Source organism: Oreochromis aureus, linkage group 17 (assembly GCF_013358895.1).
Source record: "Oreochromis aureus strain Israel breed Guangdong linkage group 17, ZZ_aureus, whole genome shotgun sequence".
In the NCBI taxonomy this organism is placed as follows: Eukaryota; Metazoa; Chordata; class Actinopteri; order Cichliformes; family Cichlidae; genus Oreochromis; species Oreochromis aureus.
This window is the reverse complement of record NC_052958.1, coordinates 11,132,536-11,159,456: the sequence shown is the minus strand read 5'-3', so window position 1 is coordinate 11,159,456 and position 26,921 is coordinate 11,132,536. Positions and strand designations below refer to the sequence as shown.

The window sequence follows — 26,921 nt, the reverse complement described above, 5'->3', positions numbered from 1 at the left end:
TACGCAGACAGCAGTTCAACTCTAAGGACGCTAATCTTTCGTTAGAGAGATTTTTTTGAGATATTTTCCCAGGTACGATTTGTTGTCAGTGTGTTTTGAGTCATTGTGGAAGGCGTTATTAGCTGTGCATATGTCACCACTCTAATACAACACAACATGAGGATTTTTTTAAACTCATGCAGTGATGGTACTTGAGCTGTTATATATATTTTTGATAACTCTGCAGCCTTGTTTAGGAATTTGTGTGGCCATGCAAGTGTGTTTACCTTGCAAGCCACCCTGTGTGGACAGAGCTTTCCAAACCCGAGGGGAGGCTGGATTCTTCTGAGCAGAGTCACCACATCAAGATGTTTTATTCTCCCCCTAAAAACCAACATAGATGTTGAATTTTAGAGACGCTCTACACTAGTGATTCTCAACGACAGATAGAGAGTACTCCAGGGAGTGTTTTTGCAGTAGAAACAGGATGCACGGACAGATTATTTCAACTACTTGAACATAACTTAGAATTTAATTAAAGAAAAAAATTGAGCAGATTTGAGCAGAAAGCTTCCCTGTCAACTAAACTATCAGCAGTAAAAATACACAGCCAAAATAAATGCATGAATATATGTTTGAAACAGATGAGAAGTGGCAAATATAGCTTTGTAAACTTACTTAGCTTCTGGGTCGTATTCAGCCCAGATCCTCTTGAACTCGTCAAGATGATGTGGCCCCAGGATCGACCAGTCACGCGTCAGGTAGTCAAAGTTGTCCATGATGACGGCCACAAACAAGTTGATGATCTGGGGAAAATTAGAAATCCATAAATTTCTATCGTACCCCTCTAAACAATTATAGACCTGCCAGTTCAATCACCATGTACTAAATTTCTCTACAGTCTATTAAATGTAACACACAATTTCAAAGTCATCTTTCTGGCACATTTTGAAATATGTTAATTTGCTATTTGTGGTTATGACAATCACATTAAATACTTTCCTTTTGCTAATTAAAATTAGATATGTGCCTCTACTCACCAGGAAGGCACAGAGCATGTAGAAGCTGACAAAATAAATGATGGCAAAATGGCTGCCGCAGTCCTCATTGGACAAGCTGCTTTCATTGGTTGATCCTTTCTCACACGGTTGATTGGTCTTACACGCCAGCATGATCTCCTGCCACGCCTCACCTGTTGCACATCTGATAGACAGACGCATGCACACAACCAACCAAATACGCATGGACGCCGACACAAATGCCGGCGTGCATGTGGTTGTGAGAAAGATACACAACAGAAACAAAGAGGCACACATACACACATATTCAAATGCATGCATGTGCGCATGTATGCATTCACGCATACAAGCATGGAGTGAAACACACACATGCACATTATTACAAAGACAAAAAGAGAGAGACGCAGACGTTAGACTTTGTTCTTATTACATCTGAGCATATAAAATATGACTATATATAAGCACTTTATATATATATGTCTATGATTTTTATTTTTTCCATTCAGTTTTGAGTAGTTTGTTCACAAACTACTAACAAACTGTTAGCATGATCTCAGAGTTCCTCTGCTTATCAAGTGTCCAAGTATCCTGTCACTCTTAATGGAGACCCAGCGCTATTATATATTCCATGTAGGGGTGTATCCAGAATAAGAAAGGATAGACACTTTTTGAACTTGAGGAGAATAAACTTGGTGTCCCATCCTTTCAGGTTCTGTGGTTTTTGTCCCCCTTCATGGAATCTTACCATCATCACAACCAAGCAGAGAAGAGGAAGAAAACCTTCAGGGTGTTTGTCGTAAATCGACATCAAGCTGTTTTTGGCTGCTCCCATATAGACTAGCATGTTTGATTTGGCAGTTTGTAATGTCAAATTAAGTCACCTCTATAATAAACTATCAGTGATAAGTTATCTTTGAAATTTCAGTGTAAAAGGAACTGAATATAGGAACGTGTTTTAGAGGAATAAAAGAAGTTAATATTTCAAATGGGAGCAGTTACACAAACAAAGTATACAGATTAGGAGAAAAGTGGAATAACAAAGACGATGAGGGAGTAAAAAAGAGCAAATGCCCAAATTAGTAAGCACAGTAATCACCCTTACCTGAAGAGCAGCAGCACCGCCTGAGGGAATGTCTGGAAATTGTTGTTCCTGTTGATTTGCGTGTGGTCCCGCAGAGCTATCTTACCAAACATCTGTATAGGAGGGGAGGGTGTAGTCACAGCACACAGCATATGATGTCAGCATTGACAAGTGAAAGTCGGTCACATTTAGTGGCCGGACATCCCCCAGCAAATCAAACCAAAGTGTCTCCTACTCATCGTCAGTGAAACAAACTATACAACAGCTTCCAGGTGAAACAGAGAGGAAGCAGAGAGACAAAGACAAACAGTAACTAAAGAGCAACAGAGAGAGGAAGATAATGGGAGAGCAAAATAACAACGTGACCAAACAGGAACTCTGAGTGACAAGACTCCAGGGGGACAGACACAGGACGGAGGCTTGCTAAAGGAGAGAAGGTGAGAGAAGATAACAGTGGGAGGGAAACAAGGGGATAACAACCTGACAGCTTACCTGCATGCCAATGACGGCGTATATGAAGAACAGCATCACTATAAGCAGAGCTACGTAGGGCAGAGCCTGAAGAGAGGAGAGACGCATCAGTGGCAAGTTTTCTGCAGGCTTATCCTACACCAGAGCTGGAGTCCATTCATTTTCATTCAAATTTTACTCATCCAATTAATCTTTAAAGTCACAATCTATTGTTTCTTTTTTTTTTTTTTTTTCCAAACTTGTGAATGGATCTGCAGTCCTGTGTGGCACAACACCAAAAACAATCCAGGACAAATCATCTGACTTCAGAGTGAAAAACCTCAGCAAAATACAATCTGTTCTCTGGACTTAGCCAGGAGATCAGTCCCAACATACAACACATGCACCAAACAAGGGCAGAACATTGTTTTTCTATATTCAGACACATTAGCAAATGCGCAGAACTGTGCTCCTGGCTAATATTACTCCCGTGCATAGGAGGGCAGGGCCAAGTCATGATGAATAAATGAAAAAGTTAAAGCCTGCTCATAAATTAAATAAATTCTATAAGCGCACAAAATATTAATGTATAGCTCAGAATGATGTCCACCACCACTGCTGATTTTTAAGCCTGTGGTTCAAACAGGCAGCAGCAGTACAACATGAAGTGGCCCGTCTCAGCTAACGCAAGAGAGAGAACAGATGATTTTAATTTCCCCAGAACTCTCTATCAAATGATTTCACTTTTTTGGTGGAGTGCTTTGTTAAACAAAACTTGTCTACGGCTTAACTCGCCTACGGGGAATGGTGAGCTCTCAGAGGTTAGTAGTAGGGCGCAGGGTGTTTGACAGTAATAAAGATAGAAGAAGAAGAAAGAAAAGAGGAGAAGTGGAAAGACGAAGAAAAGATTTCTCGTTAAGGTATGGATTTTTTTTTCCTGTTCTCAAACTTCATAATCTGCTTCTGCAGTTAGACTCCCAAACCTCCTCTCCATTACCTCACACCATCCCTTTTTTTTTTTAAATAGCATCTCCCTGACCTTCTACACAAGTAAGAGGTGGGGATGAGGAGGGATAAGGCAAGGCAAGGAAAGGTAGCTTGTGAGACTCTACCAGGCTGGATTTACACAAGAACAAGGGCATTTATAGCTGCATGCGTCTCAGAACTGAAAATAATTTTTAAATGTAATTTACAGACTTTAAATGTGTGGATAAAATTAAAATGTCTTGTTAAATCTCTTAAAAAAACAGAACTTAAGTGAAAGCAAACAGAGCTATGATCTTAAAGGAAGGACAAAGAGAGCCACATTACTCGTCCCCTGCCACTTCTCCCTGTGTAAACCCAACCCCCCTATTCTAGCATGTTGTGTCCGGTTCTCCCCTCACTTGGAAGGATTTGATGAAGGTCCACAGCAGGGTCCGAATCCCTTCCCCGCGAGACAGCAGCTTCACCAGCCTCATCACGCGGAACAGCCGGAAGAAGGTGATGGAGATCCTGGCGTTCTCTTCAGAGTTCTGCAGTCCCTTTTGGTGGGGTTTGGTGTTTTTTTTTTTTGTTAGAAAAAAAAACACAGGACGCATGGGAACACATGCAGATAGATAAGGAAATGAAGCAAACACACACGCACACACACATATACACACGCGCGCGCATAAATGATCATGAGAATACATGCATATGCACACAGACACACAAGTAACATTTGTATCCATATTTCCACCCACACATATGGGTGTTAATATGAATAAAAGGCACACACACACACGCACACACACACACACACACATACAGAGTTAATAAATGGAAACTTGCGTCCTACTAAATCCCATCAAAATCAACTGACACAAGAGATCTGGGAGAGAATCGGGCAGTCATGCTTACGTGTATGACTTCATGGAAAAATCACTTGACATTTCTGATTGACCTCACCACACCGCCGCCATAATCACAACAAAGAAAGCACCATCGGCTGTTTCGTCTGCGTCCAATTACAGGTAAATCTAGCCATGCGCTGACATTTGACAAACAGGCTTTTAAACACTTTTGGGACCTCTGAAGTAAATCTTCTGCATTTATTCTGCACTGCCATAGACTAAAAATCTAATATCTGAGACTGGGACAGAGAGTCTTCCATCGATGGAGGTAAGCACCCTCATAAATCACTGTTAACAACTCACAGTAGATACAATATAAAAATCTTAGCCTGTGGGCTGATTCCTGTTTCAATAAATCATGCAGACAGGCTAATTGTTTGTCACAGATAAACTGGCCACCTGGAGAAAGAAAATCCAAGGATGATATTCCAGAGGATAAAGTTATTACTGCCCAGTGCAGTCACTGCCATGTAGAAACATTATTGTCCTGTGTGGTAAATCTCCGTATCTACACCATCTGTGTACTGTGATCTTCTAGGCCTCTTTTTATTTACAGAGCCTCTTACACAGAGTGCAAAGTATTTTGCATCGCTAGACATTTACGCATTCCATTATTTGAATTTTTGCTGCTTTATTAGGTAAGGTTAGCTAACGTTTCTGTCATCCACAGGAAATAAGTCCACAATAAAATATTCAGCCATCTCGCTGAGTGCTATTCTAATACAGATTTATTTATTTATGCTGTTCCTGCTCGTTCTCTAGGACAAAAAGGCAGAAAAACAAAGGCAACATCAGAGTTTTTGTACAGCACGATGCACACAACACAACGGCTAAGGGCCAAACTAAGGAATAAACATCCACAATTTACACCACAAATGGCAGAGGAATCGGGTGAAAGCAAGGATATAGGATCATTAGCAATCCTAATGACGAAACTAGTTATGCAAAATTAAGGAGAAAATCTCCAGTTCACCATTATCTGACTGGCCAGTATGCACAGAACAAACCTGACTACACGCAACGTGTAACCAGAGGAGAGACGTGCTACATCTTTCGTCACTGTAATAACGAAATGTGACCCAAAGAAACACGGCATCAGCCTCTCTGACCTCTGAATCTGCTTTGCCACTTGTATTTTTCCAAGAAGCCATTAATTCTTTATGTTAATCCCACAAAGAACACACAGTGTGCTCCCACAAAGAACTTGCCATTCTCCACACATCCTGCTGCAGTTTGGGATAACAGATGTTGCACGGTGCGTTACTTTTCAACATATTACTGATCTGATCTGCATTCGTTATTTGCTACTAGTCACTTGTTATGTGTTGCAAATAAATCAAAGTTTGGAAAAATGACTAGTCACTTCTATTTTTATGTAATTCTGGGATAAAAGTGAATATGGTTTTTTTTTCTGACGTAGTGTTGACAAGTAACCAATAACATGCATTATCCCAAACTCCACTGCCAGATATGCTAAAAGTGGCACATCCTTCTGAGGAGTGGAAAATCACAATTCTGTACTGCATGTAAATACCACAATTGGACCACAGTGGGCACCATTGCACCATTGAAAGAGTGGGGGTGGGGGTGGGGAGTGAGCAGAAGAAGTACAGTGACAGTAAGTGTAACAGAGAGAGAAAGAGAGCCAAAGAGAGAGACTAAAGATAAGGAATTGTCGGAAATATTCAGAGACAAATGACAAGACTGATTCGTAAACAGATAGACAGATACAGATAAAGAGACAGATACAGACAGATAGATCAGTGGAGAAGAGTGAAAAAAAGAGAGACAGCGTGACAGCGTGACCATGATGGCTCGTACTGATGACGAAGCGCGAAAGATACCACTTCCATACGGAGGGCAACTTGCAAGCCATGGGGAGGAAGTGGGGGCAGCTGGCGCCATGGGAAGAATGACAGCCACCAAGGAAAGTCACAAGACTCCAGTGATACTAGGCCTGCATAATGTACAGTGTCCTTCACCATACAGGACTACACATGTATAAACATTTAAAAAGCACAAACAACAGCAATATATATCTCGGCATGCTGCAGAAGTTAACAGCATGAGCGACAGAGGGGGAGATGACGGGGTGGACGAGAAGATCATACCGTGGATGGCATAGCAGAAGGAGGGATGGAATGATGGAGGGATGAAGGGATGGTGGAAGAGGTAGGGCGGCGGGCGAGGTTACCGTCGGAGCGTACCATTGGCCTTACCACAGGGGGGTGAGAGGAGGAGGAAGAGGAAGAGGAGGACGAAGAGGACGAGGACGAGGACGAGGAGGAGTCAGCCGGCTTTAAGGAAAGGCAACAAACATCAGCACCAGAGTAGCGCCTTGGTGTGTGTGTTTGTGTCACGGTGCGAGTGTGTTTATGTGTGTGTCTGTGTTTTGCTGTTTGTTTGTTTGTTTTTAATGAAAAGGAAAAAAAAAAAAATCACAAACCGACAGAGTTCAGTCTCTGATCAAGACTCATATGGTGGTGAATAAATATAATCTCATCAGAGCCAGATATTAGAGGGAGATATGTGTGTGATATTACTGCATCTAGAGACTGACCTATCCTCTGCGAGGGCCACATCAGGCTGAATCACTTCTTATCAGAGATACTAGAAGGGAAATTTCTGTCCTTGAGGGACAAAATAATGAATAACTCAGGAGCTGCAACATAGGGGGTGAGAGCTGTCGCTGAGTGTGTGTCTATGTGCAATAACTTATATGTGTATATGATCGGGGATAATTTAACTGAATCTACATTTAACCAAATTTACCTACATGAATCAGGTGCATCTTTCACTGGAGAATAGTCACAATTCATGTGAAATTAAGAATTTTTTGGAAGTTTTACTTTGAAGGAAGCATCCACAGTTAAGATGCTGGTAAGATAACATATAAAACTCTGTAAGTTCCGCTAACTGCAAAGACGATGCTAGACTGTGGAAATTAGAGCCCGTGTGTGTGTGCGAGTTCTAACGAGCACACAAACCTTGTGCTGTAGGGAGCCACCCACTGGTTTTCCCTGGCACTGCAACATTTCAGACTGCTGGGAGTGATAGATTAACTAACAGTTCAATCTATGACTCGGAAGCGCGTCACTCTGCGTTAGAAATGGCCGTTTTGAAACATCCCCTCACAAAATAAATGCATCATTCCTTCCTGTCCTTGTTTTCTAAATCAAAAAGGCCTGAGCGGGTGAGTTTAAAGGACGGGAGAAAGAGGGTGTTTAAGAGACACAATAGGAGGGAAATTAAGGAGAAAACTGGGAAAGAAAAGGAAGAGTAGAAGAAGGAAAAGAAGACATGCGGGGAAGTTATTTTAGAGAGTTGGGAAACAAATTAAAAGAGGAAGAAAACAAGGAAGGAAGGAATGAGGGATTTTATGGGATTTCAACAGGGCCATCTACACGCCTTTATGATAACACACACACATACTAACGATGTACACAGAGTAAAAAGTCTTTACGATGCACCACTTCTCTAAATAGAAAATGTAAATAATAGAAAAACAAAAGTAATTATCTGTTGACATAAAAAAGGAGATCAGGCAAAAATAGCCTGAAGAGAGAATATGAGTATATGTGCGTTTGTGTGAGTGTATGTGCTGATGAGAAAACTAAGGTGCAATCGGGGGGCGATGAGGGAAGGGAAGGTTGGAAGAAAGGGCAACTGTAGGAAGGAGGGAGGGATAAAGGAAGGATCTGCAGGAAGGAAGGACGGAAGGGTATAGGGGAGGAAGATAACCTGATTTATATTAAGCGTGTAACAAACTAAAGGCATGTTTGAATGTTGTTCTGAGGATTATGATTAAGGGCCATTGTTTGCAACGTGCTTTCATTTCAAATTGAAATCAAAGCTTTGACACAGAATCCAATTAAACTTAAAAAATCCTTCATTTATCTTCTTTTAAAACAGATCAAAAGTAAAATATTGATACTACACTGAATTTTTGGCCCTGAAAGATCCTCAAATAAAATATACTTTTAGCAAAACACAAATTTAGTATTAAAAAAACATAATCAAACAGTCAAATTATAATATATACACAAATCCGGTCAGGCTGAACTACAGTGCAGATGTGAGCACATTTAAAATGGATCCGAGTTGTTCACTCACATTGCACGCCAATTTTTTCAAGCAAAAAATTTCATCAGTTCAGTCAGTTTAATGGGTAACATGTGTGTCATGGGATTATTCTTACCCCATAATTTACGTTACAGAAGCTAGAAAATATTTTTGTTTCATTTGTCATATTTATGTATATTTTAAATCATACGTTTACATATAGAGCGGATAATTGTGGACCTCGTAGGGCATATGAAACACATGAGAGACTCATGTTACCCAGCTTTCATTTCATGTGAGCAAGCTGCACCGCAATCAAACGTCAAAGAAAAGACAGAGGGAAAGAGAGAGATAAACATCCATAAAAGAAGAGTTCAGTGCATTGAAAAGGCTCAGAAAAAGAGAAGGAGGAGGAGGAGGAGGATGAAGAGGAGAAGAAGAGGCATTCCGAAGATAGAGAAAGAGATGCAGTCCATACTGGCATTGTCCGCAAGACACCGCTCAGAGCAAACCACTACTGATCTGTTCAAACTACTGCTACTCAAACCAAAACTAAAACGTAAAAGAAACCATACAAGGTTTAAGAAGCACCCGCAGGTTTCTGGGGAGAATTAGAAATCCAGGATTAAGGGGATATTCGGTTTTAATGACCGGAAGATATGCGGCTAATCTAAGTCAACCAGGCACCCAAAGGAGCGGCGAAGTGGGTGCATTTAGATTGGATGTTTTTAATATTTACTACAGGCAAAGTGATAAGCTTTTAAACGCCAGCCTGTTACTGCACTCCACTGTACACTCGTGTACATTTGAGAGATGCGACTAAGGAGATGGCGGCTGTTAAATACATTCACTTGTGCTTTCGTGGCTGATGCAGTCGCAGGCTAAGATTTTAAATGTCTATGTGACAGGGCCCCAGTTCAAAAACGGACAAGAGTTCTCAGAGTGCGGAGGGTTTCTTAAAAAAAGACACTGGAAAAGAAAAAACTACAAGAGATAAAGACAGAAAAGGTAGCTTGGGCAGCGCATCACCCAAATTATTAAAAACTACCAGAGGAGAAAATGAAGAGGAGGGAAAAAACAAACAAACTTGGGGCATGCCTTTAGGTTAGAGGTTAGAAAACAATATGATGAATCATTCAGAAGGAACTGCAAACCAATTAACCAAATCAATCAATCTCTCAATTAACCAACTCACTCAAATCAAAGGCAATCTCCAAACCAAAGTGCTAAGTGCAACATCAGCGGCTTGTATAGATGACAAAAGTGGATATCTCTGGCCCAACACACCTCAGTCTTAAGGTGGTTATTCGACCTGTTTATTTAAATTGACATTTGTGCCTCTAAACACGAGCTTCAAGATCAGATGCATTATTGAGGATACTTTATGATCCTCTATTGAGCCCTTGACAGCAAATTGTTTTAATAACTAAATAGAAAAACTAAATAAAGCATAATATCCAAGCACAGTCCAAGCATATATCTAAGCATATCCAAGCAACGATAAGCAGCTTTGTCAGCCTCTCATGGGGACGAATGCCTTGCTCATGGCATGAATACAAGTGCCTAGCTCACACATGCCTGGAATACACTAACTGTACTGTATTTGTATGCCTCACCAGCGCTATCCGAGGAGGAAAAGCTGCATATGAAATAAAGTACTGATCTACTTGTATGCATGCTCTCTTCCTGCTTCATGTTTTCAAACCAGCTGGAATTTTTAAGCTGAGAATATGTGCATCTCCAATCTTAAACAGAAAAAGGCTGTATTTATTGTGACCTCCTAAATAAAAGTCTTTTAGTGCTCTTATTATGTTAGATTAGAAGACTAATGACTGACTCTGAAGGACCTTGTTCTTTCTAGCTGAGGGATAGCCAAGCTCTGCTTACCAAAAAGACTGGCTACGCCTAGCTCTTTCCAAGATCACTGTAGAGAACACCAGCACCCCTATGTTTTGTGACCGAAATCAACAAAAGAGATAGATGGCTGCTTTCTTTTTAACCTTTCACCACACCCTGACCAGCTCTTCTCTCCTGGTGTCTTTATTTTCCTTTTCAAGTTATGCTAACCCTCAACTTTGACTCAAACATGTAGTCAGAACGCTGATCAACATTATACTAATATTAAACACTTACTTCTTTAAGTTAGGGTAAAAGTACTGATTCTTGAAGGTGGTATGTCCTTGATCTAGTCCTTAGGAGGTCTTAAAATGACGTAAATATAGCCTCAGATAAACAACAAAACTAAACATATTATACTGTGTTATTTATTTAACAAAAAATAAGCCAAAATGCAGAAGCCATGTGCAGGAAATTTATCTCTAAGTCAGACCATACAATGCTAAGGGACACTGCAAAAAAACCCTGGAAAAAGCTACATCTCATGCTCTACAGGCCTCAGTTAGTTGTTAAGTGATAAAGTTCATGATAGTACAAGTAGAAAAAGAATGTGTAAGTTTGTCACTAAAGCTTAGGTTTGCAAAATTGCATCTGAACAAACCACAAGATCTTTGGAATAATGTCCTTTGGACCAAGAGTGGAAACCAAAGTGGAGATGTTTGGCCATAATACATGGCACAAAGACCTCAAACCAACCACTCCAACAGTGATTTGAGCTTGTTTTGTTTGTTTTGAGTAGACCATCAACTCCTTTGTATACCAAAGCATACAAGGGTCAATCGTGAGGCGATCGGTCTGACAGCTAAGGTTTGGCTGAATTGGGTCATGCAACAGGTTAACGATCTGAGGCACAGCAGCAAATCTACAACATAAAGACTAAAAAAGAAAAGAATCAAGGTGTTGCAATGGTCCAGTCAAAGTCCTCAATGTTTGACACACTGCTTCTGGATTTTGGCTTAATTTTTGTTAAATAAGTAAGACCTCATTTTAAGACTTGTTAAGGACTAGATCATTCTTTTAAGATATGTCTTGACGTATTTTAAAATTGACAGAGGGTGAACTTTCTTTTTACCATAAGTGTATAGAGAATTACACTTGTTCTCTTGTTGTGTTTGTTGTTTTACAAAAGATGCAAAGCTTTTCAGATTGAAGGGAAACCATCAAAGAAACTTTAATGATGGGCAGGTAGAAGGAATGTCGAAGTAACATTAAGGTCTTCTCATTAGCACAAATGCACTTTCCTCTAAGGATAAATGAAAAGGACAGTTCTTAAACTCTGCTCCTGCCAAATAGCACTTTCAGTACCACATGAATTAAACACTAACTGTCCCTGAAGTGTAAATACAATAGACACTCAACATTTGACTTGTGTTTGGGATATTCATTCTTATTCAGCCCCACCACTGACCATAGGGCCTCCACGTCGATGATAAATGAATTCATACATACATTTACATAAATTTCATGGGTCCCGAGTAAATCCATTTATGGATCAAATTGTTCCCCATGTCTCCACATTGCTACTGTTGGACAAAAAAAAATGCAACTCGTGTATGTTTCTCATAGCTACTTTAAGTTTTTCTCGCTATTTATGAACTCAGAGCGCTTTTCTTCTTACCCTCAAAAGACTATTGTTATACTATGAGAATCTGTAGTTGTTCCTTCATTCAGAATATAATTTCTGCATAAGATAAATTGGATACAGTAACAGGCCTGGATATACCACTGTTGTATCTGTCATGCTATACAGTGTCCATCATGCCAGGGGGATGTATCCCCTAAGGCAGTGATGAAAGACCAAATAAAACCAATGTGTAACCAAACCAAGTGCTGAGGAAATGCAATCGGTTCTATTGACAAATGCAATAGTCTCTGATGCTACTGATGCTAAGCAGACCGAGGCGTCAAAACATATCTCAAGCAGCTTCAAATGTTAAAAGCCGCACTGAAAATTTGGCATTTTCACACTGCTTCTAATAGTAAAAAAGTGATTAGGATTGCTTGGGAAGGAGGCATTTTCTTACACAAAAAGAAAAAAAACAAAAATAAAGGAGGCGATACCTTGCCACGTCCAAAGACAATCAGATATGGGAACAAAACAAAGCTCAAAAACTACAAAAACCCTTCAGAAGCCAGTAGTTTCCAGTTTGATTGGGCCCCATATGGCTGTTTTATCTGCCAGACTTACTCAGCCATCTCTTAGGTTAAAATATTGTGCAGCTGAAGTTTTCCTAATCATTTGAAAGCATGCGAGATGGGTATCAGCGCTCGGTCTGTTTGTGTGTGTGGGAATGGCAGAGCAGGCAGGCAGGAAGGGAGGGAGGGAGTTTGGACTACTTACGTTAACCTCAGTGATCGCTATGTCAACAATGCTACCCACAACTATCAAGGCATCAAATGTGTTCCATGCATCAACAAAATAATGCTGTGTAGGGATGGACAGAAAAGGAAAACAACAGAAGAAAAGGACAAAACATAAGACATTTAAACAAAAATGGAAAGAACGGAAATTAAAGGAGAGAGGAGAAAAAATAAGATAAAAACCATTACATACATGAGCACTGGAGTTTTTAGTAGGAGTAGAAAGGGAAAGAAACAACAAAATTTAAAAAAGGCTAAAAAAGAAAAGAGGGGGCAGTCTGAAGAAGATGGACAGCACAGGTAGAGCAGCAGCGATCGGTCATGCTTGTCCATGAGAGGAAATGTCAACAGGAACAGGAACAGTAAAGAACAATATGCAACAAAATCACAACTCAAAAAAATGAGAAAAAGCTGCGTAAGGCTGTTTGTGATTGGTCAGTGAGTTAGTTCAGTTAGTCAGGGGGATCAAACCTGAGTGTCACAGTGTGGCCCAAAAAAAACAAAAGAAAAGAAAGCAAAAAACCCAACAACATTTTAGATACTGTGAAGAGTTAGGAAAGAGGACGCAAGACAGAAACCTTTGTGCTCAAAGCTAAACCCTGCCTCTGTTTCCTCGACTTTTTCTGAAACCCAGGAAGAAGCTTGTTCTCGCTCAGGAACCTCTGTGGCTGTGGGTGGGTGGGAGTGGGGGTCCCGTGCGTGGCAGCGGCCATCTTGGTTTTAAGAATGAAAGGAAGAGAAGGAGGAGGAAGAAGAGAAGGAGGAGACTGACAAAGAAGATAGATGAAGAGAAATGACAGCACGACAGAGAGTAACCACAAAGGAAAGGAGAGCAGAAGAAGGTAAGACAGAGTGAGAGGACATGAGACAGAGAGGGAGAGACAAGGAGAGTGAGGGGGGGTGGGACGTCGTACTTACGTTGATTTCACTGAGAATGACGTCTATTATGCTGCCAATTACGATGAGGAAATCAAACACATTCCAGGGATCACTAAAGTACCCCTACACAGGATGAGGTGAGCAAGAGGAGGAGGAGGGTAAGAAAGGTAGGTTAGAAGGAAAACAACATCTGCTGCCACTTCGCAGCCCCTATCAAGGTGATATGAGGTTGTACAGTACACTGAGGAAACAGAAAGAAAATCAGCTACACTTGATGAACCAACACATGAAAGGATAAGAAGTTTCCACTGTGCTATCTGTTCATCGAGTGCAGCTGAATTTCCTGCTCTGCGAAGGATGGTGGGTTAAATGGCGGTTATTTACATCTTCCACGTGCATCTCGGGGCTATTCAGCAAAGCTGTGGCAGTGATTACACTGAAAGCCGACTTTGTTTACTTAACTTATTGTGGGCAATTCTTTATCAGCACTGGTACAAAGGAAGTATTTATGCAAAAATACATCCATATATCTTCAGGCCAGAATGGTATTATTCACATTTATTTTTATAGTGTAATTACAAAGAGCTGCGTCTTCGAACATTAATGAACCTTGGAGTTTTGTTTGCATACACTGTCGCCTAGTACGTAACTGTGATTATTTTTTTTTTTTTAAAAAAACATTTGGACCAGTTTGACTTTTATCGTTCTCGGTCATATTTTTGCATATTTTACTGGAATGGAACTAGCGACTAGCTATAATATTTTCAACAAAAACATTAAGTTGTAAGGTATGCATGACAAATATCACGCAATTGTTTGCACCAATTGCTAAATTGGTGGCTACACACACTGACAGGGAATGGAGATCAATCTTGCTCATCTATTTTAAGCTTCTGCATCTGTCATTAGCAGCTGAGATATCATAAAAAAAGGGAAAAACTCCTCCTGCCATAATTCGTCTGCACAGTGCAGATATTAGAAGGTATCCTTGGCAACAGTGGTTTTAATGAAGTTGCTTTCAGTTTTAGGAATAATAATGAGAACTGAGAGTTAAATATTAGTCAAACGGAGGTTTGGCATTAGTACCCAAATACTCATTTATGAATTGATTAAATAGAGAGATTAGACAAAAAAAGCATTGTAGTCTAAATAAATAATTAAATTGTGTGATTCATTAAATACTTAAAAACATAAAAGAGAGGGAAAAACTGTAAAAACATGTAAAAGTCTTTGTTAGTGTTACTGTGGCCCATCCATGGATCAACCTATCAAAAAGTATTGAGGTTAAATAGAATGAAGCAAACATTACTGGAGCGAATTCCTGGCGTCTGTGAGACCTGAGAAGCAAAAGCATTAGTGAGCTCCTCCATCCTGTGTGATGGCTGTTTAAGGCAAAGGTTTATCAAGGCAAGGAAAAGTATGCACAACACCATATGTCCTAAGCACTGTTCACTGTGGCTTGGGAATCTGTTGTCATGCTGCACCACAATAAACAAAAGAAAAAAAGGTGCAAAACAAGTATCAGTTCGTCAGTATTTTATACGTAAAGAGTCACAACTTAACTGGTGATACTTTGACGTTTTTTAAAAAGAGAAACGCTGCCTTCATGATCTGGCAGTTCATCTTCCTCACATACATAATGCAGCACAGCACGATGTAAATTCCCAAGTCCTAAAATTCATTGTTACAAAATCCACCGTTGGCTAAAATACTGCAGAGCATGCATTATGTTACTCAGACGAAATGTTCTAAACGTAGCATTTCAAAAGTCATTACAGGATAACCATCTTGCAACTATTTAAATAAAAAGCACAAACTTTGCAGAGCACTATTGGAAAAAACAACAAAACAAAACAACAGAAGACTTGATTTTAATTAGTGGTTGGAAAACATTGTGTGCAAAATAGTAGATGGTCTTCATTAATGAGCTCAATTAACTTTTGTAATAACTGGAAAACCTTTGTTCTTTTGATTAGTACAATGCAACAGTAGTCAAAGGAGTAAAGTATAATATGAAACTATGTTATTGCTGTTGATTGCGTTCAAGATTCTCCACTAACCCTGCGGTAATAAGAGGGAGCATGCCCATCTGTTACTGTTTAAATAGCTGAAGCACCAGGAAGTTCTTAGATTGGGCACGGTAACAACAGCAGGATAACAAGGGAACAATGGGATTAAGCACATAAACGCTTTCCTCTAATCATGGTTTAAATCCATCGTATCGTAAGGAAGGAAATGAAAAAGAATTATGAATTTAGAGTACAACAATCCATCTTCTGCAACGCTGTGACTCAAAAGCCTTTAAAAAAACTATTAAACTCTTTTTCTTCCGGGCTGCAATGAGCACTGATAGATAGAGCTGGGAGTTTATCTAATTTCATCTAACATTACATTATAAAATGTCTCTTTGTCTGTGCTTTTTCACATTTCTCTAGTCTGTAGTGCTACATAGGTATCACTGTTATTCTAGCCTGCTGTTTGAGTAGTGAACGTACCCTGGGTTTGAAGGCGATCAGTTTAAGGATCATCTCAACAGTGAAAAGTCCTGTGAAGAGCATGTTGAGGATGTTCATGGCATCATTGAAATTTTTGGTCTGTCCATGATGCTGCAGGAAAAAAAGCACCAGCTCATTAAACAATGTTAGATCTACGGGAGCTTTTTTTCTAAATGTACACACACATTACTCACCTGCATGGCCAGACAGATGGTGTTGAGAAGGATGAGTGTGAACATCAAATACTCAAAGTAGGTGGAGTTGACCACATACCACACCTTGTACTGGTAAGGGTTCTTTGGGATGTAGCGACGCAGCGGACGAGCCTTTAGAGCGTACTCCACGCACTGACGCTGTGGCACACACACACAAACGCATAGGTGAGCACTTGCCATTTACATTTGTCTGCTGATGTAGTTTCAAAAGTATTCAGCTGTGTGTCTCCCTGTTCCCAGACAGTCATGGAGGAAAAGCTGTAGAAAAGTCTTTTGGCACGCTAAAATAGCCAGACTACTCTTCTATCCTCTGTCTGCATTTACATGCTCTTTCTGAAACATGGATCATCTCAGAGAACACAGCCGCAGGCCCTTGGCCGCGTTCCTTCGCAAGGTTTAGTCTCATCTTTTTTGAACTGCTGCAGCTCCTCCTGGCTGGACTCCTGAAGTGGTTCTGCCCCTAAAACTCATGTTCAGCCTCTTCAGATTCATCCGTGTCACACCCCCATTGCCTGGCTCTTATTCCTTCTCCCTTGTGGCTCCTAAATGACACAATGACTTTCCTGCTCCTCTCAGAACAGTAGAATCACTCCTCTGTACCTTTAAAAAAAATCACTCTGCTGTATGTCTGCCGTACTACTAGATTTAAAGACAGAAAGTTATCACAATAGAAACAAAAAAAAAGCTGCAAAATTACTAGTAATCGAGTAGTAACTTTACACAAAACACACACGAACACTACCTGGTTTTTGTCCAGCTCGCAGTTCTTATATTCCTGCTCCCCTTGTTCCTGGAATGTGACGATGACGAAACCGACGAAAATGTTCATCATGAAGAAGGCAATGATGATGATGTAGATGATAAAGAAGATGGAAATGACCACGCGGTAGTTGTAAATGGGCCCCACGTCCTCAGCATGAGAGTCAATGGCTCGGTACAGTAACCTGACAAAGAGACGGGAAAGAAAATCTGGAATTTAAAAAACAAATTGCATTTATTCCATTGTTTAGTAAGAAGTTTCACAATCACAAGTTCTTTTTTTTTTTTTTACAAAAAAAACCTATTATATTTGAACACTGTGCATGTATTTAAATTGTTATGTATTTAAACAGTCAGTTTAGTCAGTCTGAAAACCCTCTACATGTCATTATTATCACTTTGACCTTCAGATCAATCTAAGAATTTTGAAATAGAGGTCAGAGGTCAAACATGATATGATATTTTAAATCTTTACACAGTACTATCTCTATGTTGACAATAGAAACCACACTTAAACCACACTTACCACAGCTATAAGGCTTATTGTCAATTTTGGACCAATAAATTACTGAGTTGACCTTGACCTACATGTGGATTGTAAGAATGACCCCACTCTACACTCTTACAAAGTTGTATCTGAATTCAGACACATTGACACTGTGTTGTTATATAGACACACACCCTGGCCATCCCTCGAAGGTAGACACGGCAAACAGCGCCATCATGCCTTGTAGAACATCATCGAAGTTAAAGTCACTGTTCTGCCACACTCTTGGGGCTTTGTCAGGCTTCCCCACATCCCCGTCTTTATACGTGATGAAAGAACCTCTGTGGACACAAACAGACATACACGCACATAATGTAGTTAGACTGTAAGAAAAAAGATTAAGATGCCGTCTGCAGGGGGGATCTCTTACCTGCACTCTGCCTGAGTCTGCTTAGAGCTGTCGGTACAGAAGAAGAACTTTCCCTGATTGAATGATGAGACAATTTCTTAGTCAGAATTTAAAAAACGGTTTAAAAAGTACATTAACTAACTGATCATATTCCCTTTTTTTTACCTTAAAGAGTTGCACTCCAATACAGGCGAACATGAACTGGAGTAACGTGGTGACGATGACGATGTTGCCAATAGTCCTGATGGCCACAAACACGCACTGCACTACATGCTGCAAAAAAACCACCAAATATAAGAGTGAGTGATAAGTCTATGCCTTTTTTAGAGGACAGATAAGTGTGCATTGTGTGTATTTTTTATGAAATGCGGGACTATGTCAACCTTTAGTCCTTTGGCTCTGTTGATGGCCCTCAGTGGTCTAAGCACTCGCAGAACTCTCAGGATTTTTACAACATTAATTGCGCTGGACCTGTAGACACACATTAGATTAAACTACTGACCTGCCAATTTGATTGGCCACATCTTACCATCTTAAAAAAATATATTTGTAATGTTGGAACAACACACACCATAAACTGCTTTCAGTGGAGTCTTTACTTTTAAACACAAACTGTGGAGGCTGATGCAACGAAAAGCTAATGAAATGACAAAAAATGGACAAAATACAATGGACAACTGAAATAAAAGTTCACAAGAAATTACGAAAGATGACAAAAAACAGATACAAAAAGGAATTTAACACAGCCTTGATTTGTTTTTAGGGAAATATAAAATATAAAACTGAAGTTTTGTCACAGCTTAGAGTGGAGAGCACCGAGAGGCGAAAGTCGAAGGCAGGAGAAGTAACTGAAAGTGAGCAGTTTATTTGGCTGCTGAAAAATTGTACAAAATACAAAAAAGACCAAATGGGAAAAACAAGGAGGATGAAAAAACATATAAAAGACCATGGGAACAAAAGAAGGTATGAAAACAGACGCCATGACAAACAGAAAGGTCGGAGTATACATACACTGGGAACTGATTACATGATGGCACACAGCTAGGAAGAGGGGAGAGGTGCGCCAGTCAGCAACAGGTAAAAACAATGAGGGGAAAAAAATGGAAAGTAAAGCTGGACACAGAAGACTAACCTTCCAAGTAGAAGAGTAAAAGGAAAATGACACCGAGATATGAAGACAAACACTAAACAAGGCGACAGAAACAGTGGGAACACAAAACAAAGGCACCAACGCAGATAAGACAGAGGAACTCAAAGAAACAATGGGGGTACTGTGAGCATGAAAAACAGGAACAAAAACCCAAGAACCCAGAACTCAACATCAAGCATTTCAGCACAACCAAACTACTGTTATTACTATTTTAACTAACATCCCATAGCTGTGAAAGCATTTTTCCCAAGAAGACCAACGTGTATTATGTTACTAAATAAATAAATCTTTATGCCAGCTTGTTGCTGTAGTGTTGTTAATGTTATTTATTTTATAAACAGAAACTATTTAGCTATGCACATACTTACTTTTTAGACAGTTTAAAGCAAATTTAATAGACTTTGTTAGTGTTACGAGTAGTTCTAGCATCAGTTATCAAGGGGTCACTTTCAAAAGCAGAAAGCATATAGTCACGTCCATAATTTGTTGGACAAAGACACAAATTTTGGAGATTTTTTTAAAACTTTTTCTAAACTACCATAGCGGATTTAAATCAAGCTATTAGGATGTGAATAAATTTCCCCCTTTCAGCTTTAATTCAAGGTGATTTTACAAAAGTTTGTAATAACTTTTCAGTAATTAAAACCATTGTTTGATACCATTTTCAGAGAATCAAACGTAATTGGACAATTAAATGACAAAGCACATTTTTAAATATATTTTTAAACATCAATCTTAAAGAAATATCATCATACATCATGTTCCTTCTTTTGTGGTATTTCAGCCCTTTGCGGTGTTTCTCCTATCTCTGATTTTTTAAAAGGTTTATTACTTTAGTTTATTTTGTTTTTAATGAGGGCCTCCTTCACTTGTACTGACATCTCTTTGGGCCTCATATTTAAAAATGCAACAGTTTTTGTACTTCAGATATTATGTTTGGGTGTGTCATTAAATAACAAAGGAACAGGCCATTGCTGTTAGTCCACCAATTGTCCAATTGCTTTTGAGCATCTGAAAACAGGGGAGTGTATATGAAAATTGTTGTAATTCCTGAACTGTTCATGCAAAATTTTTGTAAAAACCCTTAAATTAAAGCTGAAAGTCTGCACTTTAATTGCATCTTGACTGTTTGATTTAAAATCCATTGTAATGGTTCACAGAGGCAAAAGAGCCAAAATTATGTCACTGTCTGACAAATTATGGACCTAACTGTAGCTCCTCAAAAACAGATATTTGTAACAGTGTATCCGTTACATAGTAATGCACATGAAACACATATAATATATGGACAAACACACATAATGAAACAACACGGATGGGCCAACATAAAGACACAGACAGACATTTACAAGCAAACTACTGTGCTGTAAAAGAGTGTCACTACAAGCCAAAGGTCAAATGGTGTGACCTTTTTCAGGTGGAGCTTTAAAAGAAAGTGATTTACATACTAAGGAAAAAAAAGAATCAAATTAATACCTTGACATTTTGAGTAGTACAATAACTGTCTGGAAAGAGCTTTAGCATTAGTCCTTCTCTGATCTGAACCGGGCCTCTCTCAGCCTGATTATTAATACTTGAGCTGAGTTGGTCAAGGTCGCTTCCCTTTATTTAACAAGCCAGTGTTTCAGATAAATGAAGGAAAAATACAAAAAGGTTTTCCACTGTGTGACACAAGTACAAGGAAAAGAAGGTGTTTTCAAAATGTCAACATAAATATATTTAAAGGAGTGACTTTCTTGATGGGTAAAGTTGTGATTTGGAGGGAAACAATACTCTGTGCTAACTTTGAAACAAAGAGTGAGAAACAAAAGAAAAAAAAAATACCCGCTGTGCAACTTTTTACAGAGAAATGTGGAAGTTAAAGGCACTTAAAGGTAGCTCGTGTGGAGTAGGATGTTATCAATCGCATATCACAGTCAAACCAACTGCTAGGTTATTTGTGGAAACGTCAAATTATTTTAAAAGGCGATATTTTAACTGTCAGAGTCTGATGACAGGGATGAAGCACGCCATCCACCTGATGAAAAGGACTCTGACTAGCAATAAGAGAGCAAAAATAGATGAGGTCATCAGGTATTGTTTTGCTATAGTTCTGTCTTCTCAGCCATATTTCATGCTGTCACATTATGAGGCTTACTCGGGGTGACAACACAAACAAGCAATCTGTCATATGTAGTGTATACAGTAGGAGTTTTTTTACATGCTTTTTTATGAGCGTTTTTTCACAGCTTCTCTACACCTTATACTTAAAATGGGTTCTTATTTGGTAGGAGTAAAAATAAAATAAACTATATCGCAGTAGTGGTTTAGTTGATCACAACATCATTGCAGTTCTTTTAACTGTGATAAATAAAGAAAAATCCCACTCACTCGCTACCTTTAATAGGCAAAAACCACTGGATTCTAGCATTAGGGCGTCATTTCTATAACCCAGGAGAGTTGCATTTATCTAAAAATATGAGAACTAAATTTGACCTGCCCCCAAAATCCATGATAAAAAGTGAAAAAAAAAAGAAGAACAAACTCATTAACATCAATTGGATATGAAATGCGACGAGAGTACTGGAAGACCCAGGATAATTTACTCAATGTAACACTTTGTCTGGTTAGAAACCAATTATGTTGCTGCTTGTAAAAGATGCATTCTGCAGTGGATCTGGCTCCAAAAGAACTGCATGTGTTCATTCATTACAAGTTCAGTGTTATCCCACTCAACAAAACCTTTCAGTGACAGATTTGGTTTTATTTGTTCTTGCTTTGGGTGAGTCTTCGGCTAAACTCTCCAAGACCATAGAAATATCAAATCAAAAAAGTGACAGCTTTACACGGTTCAGGTGACGGTCTGTTAAAGGGGTTATAACACGGACTAATATGGACTTACGTCGAGAAGTCTAGTCTATTAAGCATCAGAGACAGAAAGTGCAGTATAGAATATTAAACATCACAGCATTTCAATGAGTTATTTGCTGCAAGAAGAAGAGAACATTTTAATAAACATCACAAAGAGACAGCGGATTAGGAGTAATGAAGTGTGAACTTGTTATGAGAAGACAGAGAAGTGTAAAGCACGGAGCAGTTTGCTAATAAAAATGGTTTTTTCCAACTTAGGCACTTGATTTGTGTCTCACGCAGTAGTCACAATTTGTGTGATTATATACAAGACAATAACACAAATGCGTGTTTAATGATATTTGGAAAATGTTAGTAATATCGGTGAACAAAAGCTTGCAACGTGACTGGATCAGGTAAAACGCATGCACCATAAAACATCGTACTGTACTCACTGTATTCCAGAGGAGATGAGGGACACGCTGACCACCACCAAGTCCAGGATGTTAAAATAGTTTCTACAGAAAGAACCTTTGTGGAGGAAGGCGCCATAGGCTGTCATCTGCAGGGGTCAAAGTTCAGATTATTACCTTTTACCATGAGCAGCAATATTTTTAGAAGGGTTTAATGCTAGCTTACTAGAAACAACACTATATTACCACATCTACAGTTTGCCTCTCTATAAATCCATATCCAGTAAATAATTTTTGGTAAGCACATCAACCAGCTTGTAATGATTAAATATTATTTGACAGCAGTACAGCCAAATGTTAATTTTAGCAAAGGAAAAAAGAGAAACTGAATGAATAGTGAATGAATGCTTTAGTGTGCATCATAAACATCAAATACTACCTTAAGAATGATCTCAATGGTGAAGAGTCCAGTAAACACATGATCTGCATAGCCCAGGATCTGAAAATAAATACAACACTGTATTTAAACTGGACTTGGACTACCCCTGCCCAACATGCAAAGGCTTTCTGAATGAACAGAGACCAAAGTTGTTACACTGTTTCATTTGCCAGGACAAAGTTCTGAATGAACCAAGATTGTTTAACATTTCACAAAGCAAAGCTGAATGAATTCAGAAATGCTCATGACTCTCTTAAGGCCACAGTATACCCGCTGTAATGGTCGCTTCGCTCACCCCCGCAAGTGCTTTTAACAGAAACCCGTATTTACACCTGCTGTTACAGTGCAGGAAGGTGCTGAAGTATTCTCCTGAAGGATAGGTGTCGCCACTCAGACAGTATTGCCACATAAGCACTAATATAGGAGGAGAAGAAATCAAAACCGGACGTTTTCAAACTGTATATCTGTATGTCTCTGAGCTCCTGTGCTGGAATATTATTAAAATGCAGCTAAAAAAACGACACGGCCGTACACACGAGTCCTCAACCCAGCTGCAGTGGCTGTGGCGCAATCCGATTTACAAAAATCCACAGATGTACGACTAGCCGATGCGCCACCCACGACCCAAACACAGCATTAGAAGGCACTTTTTTTTAGGTTCATAGTCTGTACATAAAAGATGGCAATAGCTACCAGGCCTGAAAAGATGGCGAACTCTTGTGCTGATCCATTGTATAGAACTAAATGTTTATACAGAAGATAAAAAAAACAAGATAGAAACAGTCAAAATGCTCATCTAGAGGCTTCAGAACATCATTCTACAAACCAGATGGTGATGTCCACTGCCTATATACAATCTATTTGTGCCCCATTAGCAAAAGCACTCTTGAAGACCTAAACTGGGTAAAACGTGTGGTAAAACTTGGTAATGAATGTGTGCTTCTTTTTGGGAAAAAGCAGGACTTAGAGTCAACTGTAGCATAACCTAAAAGACTCCACAACTTACTGAAATAATAATAATGTTCAGGCCCAAATGAACTAAAATAGAAATGCTGGAAAATCTGAAAAACAGGTTGTTTTATTTCATTACTGTTTCAGACTAAGGTTAATTGGTTTAGGCTAATAGAATATATAATAGGATCCTATACCAAAGCCAGGGAAAATATAATAAAACAGATCTTTATTGGCCTCCGAGGAATACGTCTCACTGACTGAGACAGGAAACAGTGTACAAAAACAGATACAGCACACATGGTGTTTACATTAGACTACAGCTCCATTACAGTCATAAACACCACATTAATTTACGAACAACGGGCTGATGTCACACAGCGAGTACAATAGATATATCCTTCATATACTGCAAAGTAACTGAAAATGTTGCGGTTTCACAGCTCGCCTTGAGGCTAAACATGAAGTCTCCGCTGCTGCATACGAATTAAGAGACAGAACTTCTTACACAATGTCAAAACAGACTGTGCAAACACTAGAACAGTAAATACATTCAATTCTTGATTAAATGTTGACATTTAGCAAAACAAACACACAAAAAAACCCGTCATAAATATATTTCCATACTGTATGTGTACAAAATGATACAGTAACTATTCATTTTTCTTTTTGGGTAATAAAATAGTTTAAAAGAGAGCAAAGCTTAAGAGGCATTTCATATCTTCTTAACATTAAGTTAATAATGGTTACAGTACTCGACATGAAATCTCATTAAGTGTAACGGGCCACTCACAATAAGCTTTGGTTCCTCTATAGCGATAAACCATTTAGGTCAGAATGAGTGTGCGTGTGGGCATCTAATTATGGCTACTGTGCCTTACTGTACATCCGGCATTGTATGTCTATATATACTTTATTTATGCTGTTATATATGGTTTTTTTTATGCTTACAGGCGGCTGTGGCTCAGGCAGTAGAGCTGGTCGTCCAGTGATTATAAGGTCGTTAGATATACTGCCGAAATACTGCTGTGGATACTGAACCCTGATTTGCCCCAGATTAATTAATTGAAGTGTGAGTGTGTGTGTGAATGTTAGATAAAAGTGCTTAAGTATAGATAAAAGCACTCTATGAATGCGCTCAAATCGAATAGACAGGCGTTATATCACTTATATGCTACCTTATTTCTGAAGGAGTCATTTTTGACAGGGTCTTCTGCCGCTAGACTGATGCTGCTGAGCAGGATGAAGAAGAGGATGAGGTTGGTGAAGATGTTGTGGTTGACGACCTTATGGCAGAGAACCCTGAACCTACAAAACAAAGTGCAAGAGAGAAAGAAAGCAAAATGTTTACATCTAGTCTCTTTAAAGGAAAAGGATGCCAGAACGAATACAGCAGAAGCTGTCTGAAATATTGGGCGGAGAAAATGAAGTTGAAGATTACTTGTTGGTGTGGCTGAAGATAAAGAAAGCTCGGGCCTCAGGCATGGGGACAGCCTTTTCCTTCAGCTGAATGTCAGAGAGGGGCCGTGGCCTCGGGCCCACAGGCATCTCTGGCTCATCGTCGTCGTCATCTCCTGATGGGGAGGGATGGGAAAGAGGAGAGTAAGATAAAGAAAGAAAGTGGGAAGAAGGAATATGAGGGGAAAAGGTGGAAATAAGTTCAATGTTAGTAACTAACCTTTTTTTATAATAACAAAGACAAAATTCTCAATGAAACCACATCTTAACTTATACCTGTAGGAACATATAATATTTATAGCTGTGGTGTGTGTTACCTATATAATCATTGGCGGGATATGGATTCTTCTCTTCGCTCTCATCCCCACAGCAGTCATCCATGTTAATCTGAAAAGGAGAAGTATGAGATTTCGTTCATTTTTTCTCACTCCTTTGAACACACACACACATTCTTACTGAGTCTTTGTGTGTCTCTTTGTACCTTTGTAGCAGTGTTGGTCTCCCCATCAGAAGTAATGGACTTCAGCTCTATTTTCTCCTTCTTCTCTTCCTCCAGAGGCGGCTTCTCATTTTCATGACGCTTCTCTGGACTGCCAAGCCTGGAGAAGGAGAGAGAACAAGAAGATCCTCAACTTTAGCATCTTCCCTTCTCCAAACATAAATGAACATCAGAGGGACAACATAAAGACATGCAATCATAGGGGATATTTTCTTAGCTGTGAGGAAAATTACAATTTTCTGTTGCATCTTTTCCATAGATTAATACAGATTGCAACTAAGCAGAATACATTTTTATGATTTCTTTCTTTTAACACTTTCTTTCTCAGCTGCACTTTAAACTCAACTTTGATCTTTGCTGGGAATTAATCTTTGCAATGATACTGAAAAAATAATAAACTGTTGTAGAGAAAAGCCGAAAAATATGTTTGTATTCTATGTATGAAAAAGCAATTTTAGTGGTTTAATTCAAGCTTCTAGTGTCAGCATCCTTATTCACCTTGAGGAAATAATAGGCTATCCAAGATGCTGCAAGCTAATGTTTTCCCTGGGTGCTGTTTGGATTGGCCAGGTCTCAACATCTCCCTCTATCCCCTTTACAATTTTTTGTCTGACTGCCTCCATTCAGTTTTCTGCTTTACCTGGCCAGTTTTTTCCTCTCCTTCTCCTCCTCTTCCTCTTTCTGGGCTGATGTCAAGCTCTCGGCGTCTGCCAGATTGTCTACAGCAATGGCCAAGAAGACATTCAGCAGGATATCTGTTCAGAGGGGTGATGTTAAGGATGTTGCTGACCCATCAGATCACAAACAAAGCTGGCTATAAACAGGTGGCAACCCCTGGGGCTAAAAAAAGGAAGCCAAAACCTACAGTTCCTGTAATGACCACTTGAGGCTTGGGTTAAAAAGTGAGTTAATATTCATGGGCTGTTATGTTGAAGTGATCAGATAAACAGCATTCAAAACCAATGAATGCAGACTCCAAAGCCAAATGACTAATATTGCACTGGCTTTGGATTCAACAGGCTAAGCTGATAAATAGTAACAATTTAATCTGAAAAAACACATTTTTAACTACTCTGTACTTTTAAGTACAGAGGCTCAGTGGCCCGCACTAAAATCTTTTAGCTTTAGGGAAAGCATCTGTATGCAAAATGTGTTCTTTTCTCCTGCAACTGCATCTTAACAAGGGGTTAGATATCAGATGTGACTCAGTGATTCA

General features: G+C 39.3%; 1 protein-coding gene across 1 annotated transcript in view; it reads right to left on the bottom strand.

The window, feature by feature from the left end:
- Nucleotides 1-26,921, bottom strand: part of cacna1c (calcium channel, voltage-dependent, L type, alpha 1C subunit) — a 208,602-nt gene that overhangs the window by 9,134 nt on the left and 172,547 nt on the right. Inside the window, exons 18-39 of the mRNA XM_039601220.1 lie at nucleotides 26,346-26,460; nucleotides 25,688-25,805; nucleotides 25,524-25,593; nucleotides 25,190-25,322; nucleotides 24,927-25,056; nucleotides 22,798-22,857; nucleotides 22,401-22,507; nucleotides 18,350-18,437; nucleotides 18,132-18,239; nucleotides 17,988-18,040; nucleotides 17,752-17,898; nucleotides 17,054-17,255; nucleotides 16,291-16,449; nucleotides 16,097-16,207; nucleotides 13,641-13,724; nucleotides 6,611-6,700; nucleotides 3,915-4,052; nucleotides 2,572-2,637; nucleotides 2,101-2,192; nucleotides 1,020-1,182; nucleotides 658-785; nucleotides 267-363 (exon numbers count right to left, since the gene is read on the bottom strand). Coding sequence (XP_039457154.1) covers nucleotides 267-363; nucleotides 658-785; nucleotides 1,020-1,182; nucleotides 2,101-2,192; nucleotides 2,572-2,637; nucleotides 3,915-4,052; nucleotides 6,611-6,700; nucleotides 13,641-13,724; nucleotides 16,097-16,207; nucleotides 16,291-16,449; nucleotides 17,054-17,255; nucleotides 17,752-17,898; nucleotides 17,988-18,040; nucleotides 18,132-18,239; nucleotides 18,350-18,437; nucleotides 22,401-22,507; nucleotides 22,798-22,857; nucleotides 24,927-25,056; nucleotides 25,190-25,322; nucleotides 25,524-25,593; nucleotides 25,688-25,805; nucleotides 26,346-26,460 — 2,459 coding nt within the window. The remainder of the gene's footprint in view (nucleotides 1-266; nucleotides 364-657; nucleotides 786-1,019; nucleotides 1,183-2,100; nucleotides 2,193-2,571; nucleotides 2,638-3,914; nucleotides 4,053-6,610; nucleotides 6,701-13,640; nucleotides 13,725-16,096; nucleotides 16,208-16,290; nucleotides 16,450-17,053; nucleotides 17,256-17,751; nucleotides 17,899-17,987; nucleotides 18,041-18,131; nucleotides 18,240-18,349; nucleotides 18,438-22,400; nucleotides 22,508-22,797; nucleotides 22,858-24,926; nucleotides 25,057-25,189; nucleotides 25,323-25,523; nucleotides 25,594-25,687; nucleotides 25,806-26,345; nucleotides 26,461-26,921) is intronic.